The sequence below is a fragment of the Rhamphochromis sp. 'chilingali' genome (assembly GCF_963969265.1).
Source record: "Rhamphochromis sp. 'chilingali' genome assembly, chromosome: 6".
Classification (NCBI taxonomy): domain Eukaryota; kingdom Metazoa; phylum Chordata; class Actinopteri; order Cichliformes; family Cichlidae; genus Rhamphochromis; species Rhamphochromis sp. 'chilingali'.
In genome coordinates, this window is record NC_137933.1 from 13,627,988 (window position 1) to 13,639,875 (window position 11,888).

Consider the following 11,888-nt stretch of genomic DNA (forward strand, 5'->3'; position numbering starts at 1 on the left):
TTGCTGCTGCTGCTGCAGCTCCTGAGAAGAGAGAAGACAGTTCAAAGAAGCCGAGGAGGATCGGGACTCCTGTGAAACAAAATGCAACGCAACAGGACACGTTTCTTTTTTCCTTTTTGTGTGTGTGAGTGTGTGTGTGTGTGTGTGTGGGGGGGGGGGGGGGTCTGGCAACATCAGAGGCTTTCACAAGCGTGGATTGCGTCTGAGAGTACATGCGTTGCAGATTCGTGCGGCAGTTCGCCACACAAAGTATGATAATAAACAGCCTGAGGCCTCCTGAAGGTAACGCGCAGCAGTGCAAACCAATATACAGTGACGTGCCAGAACAGCATGTCCCACCTCTAATGCTGTTGGTCTTTTGCCAAGGCTTGGACAAGACCTCTGAAGGTGGCTGTGATATCTGGCACTCAGACGTCAGCTGCGGATCCTTTCAGGTCCAAAACAATCGCACGGCAATAACGAGCTGGCCCTCAGGTCTTTGCACCTGCCCATTTCTCCCATACACTACACGTCCACTCGAAGATGTTCGCTGCATGTGCATGATAACTATAACATGCACTTCATCTGTAGATTAGCTGTAATACTGTGGCTCACGGGTGTGTAGCAGAACTAAAAATGACAGTTCTGGGGGGGTTTCTTAGAGCAACCCAAAACAAATGCATTTCTTCAGCACACTGTATCGGAGACTGGGTTTTCATCTGAAGAAGTCACCTTGACATTTAGGAACACTGCAATAGATATTTCTCATTATTTGGTGACATTCAAAACAATCCAGCAGACACGTCCAAACTGTGGCTGCCGTTACAGCTCGATCCACTAACTCATTAAGGAGCAAAAATAACCAGCGACTCATTTGGAAATAAATTTAAAACTTTTAATCTCTTTTTTTGGTCATTTTTTTTCCACAGGAAAAAAGCCAATTACTTTCTTTTTCAAGTTCCCTCATAAAAGAATCTGATTATTTCCCTTCTTTTTTGAACCAGCTCAATTTGTCCTCATTCAAAGACACTGTGACAGTTATTCATTAATAATGAATATTTGTCTCCCCGGCATAAAAATAAAAGACAAATATTCACAAACACTGTTAGAGCACTGGCTATCAACCAGATTCTTATTTTAAACATCAGAAAGTTCACATTTGTTGCTCGACTGCAACGATGGAAAACCATTTGCTGCAGCGGTACGTCTCCTACAGCAGAGAGCTGTGCTTAAAGATTGCCAGAGCGCCGATTTTAACACGCTTTCCTTTTCATTAATGCCGTTCGCTTCTTTCACACACTGTGACAGTTCCACACTTGCACAAAAAGCTCAGAAGTAGGACCAGCCAACCCAGTGCACAACATCTCAGCTATCTGATGCCACCCAAAGTGACAAAACCACAACGTGGTGTATAAGAACAGAAGAGACCCTCAATTCGTTAAAATAACACTTAAAAAGAAAATCTCAGGTGTGAAGGAGCTGCTGGAATTAAAATGGTGATGTCCTGGAGCTCATCTGATCTGCTCACATCCCCGTGAGCGACTGGAACTTTCTGACATAAACACTAAAAATCACTCAATGAAACATAAAACAAATCACAGCACATCATCCTGCAAAAATGAGTTTAAGTGAAGCCTTAAAGTGCTGAAAAGCGTATAAGCTTAATTAAAAAAACAACAACTTCAAATCCAGAAAATGAAACATAGACGCCTGTCTGTTAGAAAAGCAGCCGTTTTGTGCTTTGCCACTTTTCAATTAAAGATTTGAAACATCATCAAATCTGAATTGCAGCTTGGCCTAAACAGAAAAATAAATAAACAAATAAATAAATAAAGATAAAATTAGTTTGGTTTTATTTTTAGCTGTGTTAAAATTATCATGGGTGCACTGTGAATCATCCCCAACTGTGAGCTGACTCTATTTTCACACCCGTCTTATAAAGTGTTTTTCAGTGTCTATGTCACTTGTTTAAGGCAGGGGTAGGGTATGATTTTGGCTCTGTAACCTTTCAGCAAACTGTAATTCCTGAAAAGGAGCTGAACCTGCACCTCCTCTGGGCTTTGTTGGCCAATTACAGGTCTATGATGCATGCCCACACTCTGCAGAGAGCTGTGTGGGAGCTCCAGGAGCAGAGATGCCTGCTTTATTATTGTTTTTGTTTTCCCTTTGCCCAATTTCTGCCTAATTGCATTCATTTTTGATGGGTGCTGAAATCTTACAGCGTTAAAGCAGCTGTTAAAAAGTTGCCACAGGTCTGAGATGTGATATTAAGAATAATAATAATGGATTGCATTTATATAGCGCTTTTTTAGGCACCCAAAGCACTTTACAATTCCACTATTCATTCACTCTCACATTCACACACTGGTGGAGGCAAGCTACAGCTGTAGCCACAGCTGCCCTGGGGCAGACTGACAGAAGCGAGGCTGTCATATCGAGCCATCGGCCCCTCTGTCCAACACCAGTAGGCAACGGGTGAAGTGTCTTGCCCAAGGACACAACGACCGAGACTGTCCGAGCCGGGGCTCGAACCGGCAACCTTCCGGTTACAAGACGAACTGCCAACTCTTGAGCCACAATCGCTCCGGGCTTCACTTTTTTTTTTAAATTGTTTTTCATTTTTTGGACATACTTTGGATTAATAGCAAATTCCAAAACTGCAGAATCTGCGCTGCTCAGCAAGAAAGTGCATCTTTCGGAAAACTCTTTGTTCACGAGCCATTTGATTAAAATGCTTCAGGAATGGAAGGAATGCACTCTGAAATTTGCACTAGAATGATTCACTCTTACCTCGGCATCTTCTAAGAAAGACGCAATTAAAGCCCCTCAAAGTGATCAAACGCTTCCTTTCACGCAGGAGGTTTGGCAAGCAACTACTCGTTTAACAGGTGAAGTGCACCTTTTTTTAGGTTTACCAAGTGTAACAGCATACTGGGCTGTTACACTGAGCTCAGGTCGAGCATTTCAAACAAGTTCACTGCCTTACTTGTTTGAGCAGAGCTCTAGAAACACACACTTAGGACAAAAAGCAACCATACAGTTCAAGAAGTAGGGGGCAAAAAAAAAAGTGTTGTTTCTTTTTGTTTTTTTAATGCCATTGCTGCATAAACCCTTTTTCCAATTTTATTTGAATTTCTGAATACCACAGATCAGCTGAGTTGTCACTGATCTGACACTGTCCACGGGAAATCGTAAGTGCATGACCACTGTAAGTTTAACACTTTCAAAGACCTGAAACTGTAACCAATAAATCACTTTCTCAGATTCTCCTCAGCACCTTTTATGGCTCCTGTATGATGCTGCAAATCTATAAATACTCGGTGTGAAGTTTCATCAGCATTTCATCATTACTGAACAGTCAGCAGCGATCAATGCAAGAAATCCTCACCATTCTTTTCGTGCATATCAGCAGGTGCAGCATTGCACAAATCTGTTACCCCGTTCCAAACATGATGCTAAACACGCTCATCACATCGTGCTAGAGCTCAAATTTTATTTGAAGTACAATCCAAAAAAATCCACAAGGAGGGCTAGAGCCATGTTTGTGGGCTGACGGGTAATCATAAAGGCAAATCTAAAGAAAAAAGCTGATCATCAGTTCACTGCCTGGGTCTCTATGTTTTAGACAGTCTGTTTGCAGGTGATTTCTTAGATTAGGCTTTCGCACTCTTTCCCACTGGGAGATCTAGAAAACTATTTGCTGATTAAATGACAATGAAAATAAACAGCAGCTGCTGCCCTACTGCAAGCACTTAAGAAAATAAAAATGTGGAGAAAACACGTGTCTCAAAAAAAAGAGCTGCACACACACATTCATACATATCTGAAATATGAACTGCAAAGCTTTATATTAAGACCACACGTGTGTTTTCAATATAGGCAGAGGATGTATCTACAAACCTGTTCATTATAGTGAGTGCAGCTGAGCAGCAGCTGGCACAAAGGAGCATGTATAGATCCACAGATCCCGGACAGGCAGTGGAAACACACCGGGGGGGGAGGGATCTAAAAATAGCCCAAGACTCTGATCAATAACTGTTAGATATGTTCAAACTGGGCTCTGCCACGCTGCCAAGGCAATACAGCGCATAAGGTGCGCGTCGGATGCCCTGGCGAGGAAGCCGCACCTGGTGCTGATATAACGGCAACCAGCTGCAGGAGCACCGTTAGGCGAAGCGGTGCGTCTTATTGTGCGTGTATCAACAGGTACGGAGGAGTCGCTGGTATTACTGAGCAGGCGGGATAGTGTTACTCCGCCCGCGGCCACACTCGGCCTCTGCCCGGACACCACGCACGACAGTTTCTAATTATTAATAAGTGCTCATTAATCCGGAGGGGACTTATTTCTAACGTAAACCAACAGGCGTGCAGCCGCTGTCATGTCCACACACACACTGACAGTCTGGAGGCTGTCGGCACGTCAAAGCCTGCAAACCGACATTATATTCTCCGAATTTACGAGCCGAGCGTCGGCACGGAGACAACTGCCACTGCCGCGAGGAGAAGAACCGTCTCTTTCGGGGTTAAAGAGGAGGCAGAGACTGGTTGTGAAGTGAATACCGCCCTGCCAGCATCTGGTGTGCCGAAGAAAACGGTCAGTTCAGCCAAACCAGCGCGTCTCAATATCAACATAAACATGCTCGTGCGAGCTTTGGCGCTCGCGGGTTCAATAAAGTTCCGGCAGTTTTTGCCCAATAAACACAAAATCTGACAGGATCTCTGCCCCATGAGACTTAAACCCCTGAAGAACTGTGTGACCCAACAATCGATCGCTTCGCAACCGAGTAAATTTATAATGATTTCAGGCTGCGCCTTACCTTCAGTTCCGCACTCTCCGCCATCTTGTATTTCTTTGCGCAGGCGTGGTGAGGTGTTGTCACATGACTGGGACGCGCAGAGAATCCGCAGGAGCGCGCACAGCGGTGCGTTTAGGTGCACAAATTTAAAAAAAGGAAAAACAGGAGCAAAATGAGTCTATAGAATAGACTAGAATAGTCTACAAAAGAATCGAATAGGGCAGAAATCAAGTTAGCAAATTTAAAAACAACACAGGTTGACCAAAGTGCTGTACAAACTGAGAAAAAAAGAAAAGAAAAATAATATATATATAAGATAAGACACAAAATCAAAAATAACTCAATCATAAGCTAGGGAGTAAGATGTGCCTTCAGATGGGTTTTAAAAATGTTGAGTGTTGCAGAGGTAATAGTGTAAAAAGGCAGACTGTTTCAAAGTTTAGGTAACCGCAAAGGCCTGGTCTCCTCTGTGTTTTAGTCTGCTTCTAGGAACAACCACAAGCAACTGATCAGCTGACCTTAGACTGGAGTATGTTAAACTCAAGTTGAAGATAGTAGAGCAGAATGTCTGTTTCAAAACATTGCAATCAGTAATAAAACTGCTTTAATCTTTTTAAGTTAAAGATTTCAACAAAACTCACTGCAAACCTCCTTTGTGCATGTAACAGCTCGTGTCAGTCAAGTAAAAACAAAAAAACACTGCTCTAAAATGTTCAACATTTTAAAAAAAAAGTTTGGACCTTTTTCAAATTTAAATGTTGAAACAAATGAGGATTCTTTTTCTTTTCCTTTCTTTCTTTTTTTGAATATATACTAATTTCATATACAATACATAATTTCATGCCAGCAGGATATTTTTATCTTGACATATTATCTTGATATATAAGATATTTGTTTATAAAAGCTGGGGTTGCCTGGGAGAAGGGGTCTGATTATTGAAAGACCCGAAACCCCAATGACCCCAGGTTACATCACTGATGATTTGTCCAGGGGCACCAGATGATGTATCATCAGCTGTTTTCTGGAATTACCAGTGACCACCAGGTTGACCACCAAGAATAGATTGGTGACAGTTGGAAAGACAGCAGACAGCTCGGAAAGACGGCACAGGGGCAGCAAGGGGTGGCATCCCAAGTTGCATCTTGCAAGAGGAAGATCCCACTAAAGCTACAAGTCAACCTACCGGGGGGTGGAAGAGAATCCTACCAGATGGATCAAAGAAATACGACTCTTGGCAATGGAAATATGAGCAAAATCTTGGTCTGTGTCAAGCCCTGATTAACCCATCTGCACCAGAGCAGGAATTTGATGGGGAGGAGTACCTTGCAAAGTTTATAAGAACTGTCCAAAGCTACTGAGTAGTGATTTGGAGGAGGGGCAAGGTAGCAAAACAGTGGAGACAAGCGGAGGGGGGTGTGGATCCCAAAGGAGGATAAGTCCAAATACACTGATCAGTGCACGAACTCGCCCATCCTTTTTGCTCTTGCCATGAACATAACGATAACCTTTATTAGTCCAACGCGTGGGAAATTTGTTGGGTTAAGGCTGCCGACCTTTGCCAACCCTTCCGACCATACATACATTACAACATCACATGGGGAAGACAGGTCAGAGAGGTATAACAATGGAAAATGCACAACATGAGGAAAGACGGAGAAAATAGAACTCCCCCAGACTGAGCTCCAACAGGGAGATCAGTTTGAGGACAGAAAAAAAACCCACCTCAGCACATAGCACTTGAATCAGCACATCTCACTACATAGAAGACATAAGCTTCGAAGGCGTTTGGAGGGGGTGAGTGTAGGTCTGTGTCAGTGTACGTGCGTATATGTGCGTGTGAGTGTGTTCCATGTTAAGCCGAGAGAAAGGTCATGTCCAACTTCATGGGCTGCATCCTCCTGAGGACCCGGCCTTCACGGTCTACATGGGCCGGGTCCTCAGAAGGTCGGGTAGGCCGGAAGTAAACGGCTGGGGAAATTGGACTAGCCTTCTGATTAGCGTCACCGCTGCACAGTTCAGAATAAATGTTTTTCAAAAACCATTGCGTCTTTTTAGTAAATGTTTTTTTCCAAAAGAAATTTCTAGAAGTTCAGAACAGTAAAATTCCCGCTTTTTAGAATGAATTAGAAGATAACTCTTACGTAGTTAAACTAAAATACTCTTTGAGAGTTAATATATAAACTCTTAACACCAAGTGTTAAATTATCAACTCCAGACAGATTTGGTGTTTAACACTAAATCAGAGTTAACGTACCAACTCTCGAAAAAGAGTTAAATTAACACTCTCTGGTGTGGACCCATATAGACACTTTAATAGTGTTGAAATCAAATCCGACAGTGTTAATTTGGACATGCTGGATTTGCTGTGTAGCTGAAGTCCGGGACAAACTGTGTTCCTTTTCACCTCAATACAAAACGCGTAATATTTTCTCTGAATACGAGACGATTCCGTTTTTTACGGGATGGTTCGCAACTCTACTAACTAACCTTATGAATAAAATAAAGTTCAACATCAGTAACATAGCACCCACCCAGCTGTATAAAACCCCGTCATGCTAGCTAGCACGCAGTACGAAAAAGTCAGCATAAAGAAAACAAACTACACCTAAACTTGGTTTATATCTGATCCAGATAGACTGCAGGTCATAACTTCTTACCTGAAGTTCAGTTCTCCTGACACTCAGACTGGCGACCCGCCTCGGGTCTCTGCTCCTCCTGCGTCCCCTTTCCCTCATCCACCTGCTGGCCTCCACCACTTGCTAATGTTACTGAATCTGTGGAAGCTCCACGATAGCCACCGCACGGAGTAACGAATAACGACCCTATCTAAATCCCAGTAATGGTTAACGCATTCCTGATTTTGGCATAATAACTAGTTACTGTGCTCGTTACTACAATAATAATGTAGTTACTGTAACCCGTTACTTAATAACGCGTTAGTCCCAACACTGCCTGAATCAGCCTTCTGGGATTTCACCTGGATTATTGATCTTGAATCAAGACATGTGACACCAGTGTTGCTAATTAATTCAGTTAATAGGTAAATGCTCCACCTGGAACCAGAACCAGCACTGGTGTGTTTTCCTGTTCCAGTGTTTTTGAAACATCCTGCCAGCATCAAATTCAAAATGAAGATATAGTTTTCCAGATTCTGTTTTTTTTTTTTGTTTTGTTTTTTTGTATTTGTTTGTATTTAAAATTTTACACAGCATCCTGACTGTGTTGGAAACAAATGTCAAAGAGATTGACTTTAAATTCAACCTAAATTCAACAGAGTTTATCCATATGTGCTTCGTATTCAAGTCAAATCACGTGTAAATCAAATTAGTATAAAGAATGAGAAATGTAGCTTGAGTAATGAGAATAACCCTAATGTCTGGATTTGTGTGCGTTGGTGTGAGTCACCTTCGACTTTGGCAGATTAGCGTCTGTGTGTGTGAGACTGGCTGCAGGAATGTGGAAGATAAGAAATGTGTCTCCAGTCCATCATTCATACGATGCATGGTGCAACTGATAAACACAGAATCATAATTTACATGTGATTTTGCTGATAGTTATAAATCAGACTCATATGTCATACTCTATACTAATCAGAATATAGCCACGTATGAGTTTAACCGATATAAAGAATAAGATCAGAGTAATGAAGTGATTCTAATAACAGGCCTCTCACTGAGATTAGGTATGGAGTGGCTTGCTTGTGCTAAAGATGACCTCGGCTGTTTGCAAGAAGGATGGGAGGGGGGAGTGAGTGACACACTAAGGAGACGCTCATCTCAGAGAATCTCAGACTTTGACGTTTATAATTAAAAAAATAAAATGATATTGAATATATTGTGATTGACAAACAGAGTCATGAAGAGAACAAGTGAGAAAAAGTATTCTTATGTTACTGAGTTAAAAAGAAATTATGTCTGAATCATAAAGAGTCATGATATTCATTTGAGACTGGGCTATTGATAAATCATGAATGGAAGTAAAACAACATGTAAACTGAATCAGACATAAAGGAAACTATATTCATGTGATGGAGTTAATGACAGATCATGTTGAGTACAACACAGAAAATAAAAAAAATGTAACCACTGTAATGAAGTGATTTTAATGTTTGAACTTTAGTTTAAATCATGTTTGTGAAAGGAGAGAGAGAGAGAGAGAAGCAACAGGGTGTGATTTAAAATAGGGCGATGTAGATGTCAAAATCTTATGATCATGGACATCAAGGAGGGGATGAGAGAGAGGAGGAGGTCTATATGGGAAAATCAGTACAAAATGTGGCTCCTATGAACACTCAGGGTTGATCTTCCTCCAGATCTTTGCATAAGTAAGAGGTCATCATCCAAAGATCCGGCCCTGGGAGTTCACAGTTGGAAAATACAGCAAGATTGGCTTTTTTGCTGCCGCGTTGGAATACAACTTCCAAGTATTAGGCTCCCTTTCTATGGGAGTACATCAACACAAACAGAGATAAGTGTATCTTCAGGCCTGGATGTGCCCATTCTCTCCTCTAAATTCTCTCTTCTCAAGATCAGAAGAGGAAGATTAGAAACCAGCATTAGTTCAGAGTACATTAATTAGATAAGTATAATTCAAGTGATTTGATTATGTGATTATTATTATTTGATTTGGCTTTTGCTTTGCTCTAAAATGCTTTAATAAAATATCCTGCATTCGAAAAGTCTAAATTCACCTTTTGACCCTTTGTGAAACAGTAAAGGTAAAAAACGGTGTATTATTATAACATCACCCAGAGGGTTCTTCCAGGTTACTCTAGCCTTAAAAATGAATGAATTTTAACCCAGTTAGTTACTAAAGGCACAAATTTAGAGGTGAGCTGCTGATAACGGGTGTGACTGATTCATGTTTAACCACAAGGCCACCCTGGCAAACACACGTCAGAGGGAGCAGGATGAGGATGAGGACCAGAAAGCAGTTAGAGCTGGGTGAATCTCCTCCCCAGCTCTATCCAAGCACCATTTGTCTACTGCGTAATGCTCATAGGATGAGAGACTCTGACTTTTTAAACAAAGAGCCGGTTCCACCCCTCTGTGTATCAGGGGTGCCCTGGTTGTGATTTATCAGACTGTTACCAATTCCCAAAACTGGTCACATTAAAAATGTAAAGATTTTACACTTAAAAAGCTTGTAAAACGTGATAGAAATATAGATGATGTAGAACCACACATTGCAGAGTACATTATTGAAAAACTGTTTCTTCTCTGGGAATAACATGCTTCTAATCATCCAGAGTATCTTTTAGATTTTTTGCACACTGTTACAAAAGTCATTACTGGCAGCTCATTTTGAGGAAATTATATCCGTGTCATCAATTGGAAGGTAATTCTTAAAATTTTGATGCATACAGACTCAGATGGTACAGTGATGAGGAACAAGTGAGTTTGCTGCATGTATAAAACTATAAAACTCCATGCAGTGAAAAAGCTTTGTTTTACTGGTAAAGCATGGGTTTTCTACTGGGGCTTTAATGTCAGCATTAGTTCTCAAAACAGGTTATCTCTTGCTAGAAAAGGTGGTCCAAACAATCAGATCTCATCTCATATGTAGAAACTTGTATCTTGTTACCATCTGTAAAACTGTGCTATCAGTGCCAGTGAACTAGAGCTGATTAAATTCCAGCAGAAGCAACTTGATTACAGATCTGGTCTAAACTGGTCTGCTATGTGGGTATATATATATATATATATATATATATATATATACCTACCGCAGACATGAGCGAGACAGATAAATATGAAGGCATGCCGGCTCGGACGTCGCCCGGATCAACAAGGTCCGCGTCAGGTGTTGAGGAACCAGGGCACCCTGACGAAAAGTGGGCTACTGGAACAAGAAGGCATCGGTGGGCAAGAGACGAAAACAGGGCGTTGTTGGAATGCTACTACGCAAGTAACCCCGGCGGAAGGGGCTACATGAATAGGATGAGGGACCTATGGATTCTTCGATACCCAACATCCACAATGACGGCGAAACAACTAGTAGCTCAGTGTTCCAACATTCGAAAGAAGGGACTGCTCTCACAGCTAGAGATTGACGAGGTACAACACAAATGCTACGGCAAGGAGGAGTCAGGACGCCAGGTCAGGGGGGCGATATCATCACCCCCACCCGAGATTGGGTACATAGCCCCAAGTGCGATAGGAGAAGGATCGTTGAGTGCGAGAGGAACTGACCTGAAAAATAGGATCATGGCCAAGCTTGAAACCTGGATCCCCCGTAGCCGGTTACCAAGATTACGTGAAATACCCTCAAAAGGTCTGCTAGATGATGTTAATGCAGCACTACGGACAATACCTACAACCACGATTACCGACACTAACAAGCTGATCTACAATACGGCAGCAGTGATCAGTGAGATGCTTGGCTACAAGTTGAACAGCGACAAGGGGCAGTACCCTCCATGGAGAAGGAGGCTAGAGGGCAAGATCAAAGTAGCACGGTTGGAGTTTAGCCAACTAACGGAGTTGCAGAAAGGTGCGACAAAGAAGGCGCATAAGAAATACAGCAAGCTGTCCATACCTGAGGCCTTGGAAACTGCCAAGCAAAGACTCACAGCCTTGGCCAGCCGCTTGAGGAGGTACACCAGAGAGATAGAAGGCAGGAGAATAAACCAGCTGTTCTCCACAGAACCAGCAAAGATGTACTCTCAGTGGCAAGGGAACAATAAGAGAACAGCACCACCAAGGCTGGAGACGGAGCAATACTGGAAGAGCATATGGGAGAAGGATGCAACCCATAACGGCAATGCTCAGTGGCTAGTGGATCTGAGGGCAGACCACAGCGACCTCCCTGAACAGGGTCCAGTAACCATCACAGTGGCAGATATCCAAGAAAGGGTCTCCAGTATGAAGAGTTGGACAGCACCAGGGCCCGACATGGTTCACGCCTACTGGCTGAAGAAGCTGACTGCACTCCACGAGCGTCTGGCAGCACAAATGAACCAGCTGCTAGTTAACGAGAGACACCCGGAATGGCTAACTGAAGGCCGGACGGTCCTGATCCCCAAGGACCCCAAGAAGGGACCGGTCCCCTCCAACTACCGACCAATAACCTGCCTCAGTACTACATGGAAGCTCCTGTCAGGCATCATATCGG

At 42.6% G+C, this 11,888-nt stretch overlaps 1 protein-coding gene across 1 annotated transcript in view; it reads right to left on the minus strand.

The window, feature by feature from the left end:
- Positions 1-4,858, minus strand: part of LOC308398804 (E3 SUMO-protein ligase PIAS1-like) — a 52,872-nt gene extending 48,014 nt beyond the window's left edge. The window contains exon 1 of the mRNA XM_080885617.1: positions 4,797-4,858. Within this exon, the coding sequence (XP_080741743.1) occupies positions 4,797-4,820 (24 nt within the window). The 5' untranslated portion in view covers positions 4,821-4,858. The remainder of the gene's footprint in view (positions 1-4,796) is intronic.
- Between the last annotated feature and the right edge of the window lie 7,030 nt (positions 4,859-11,888).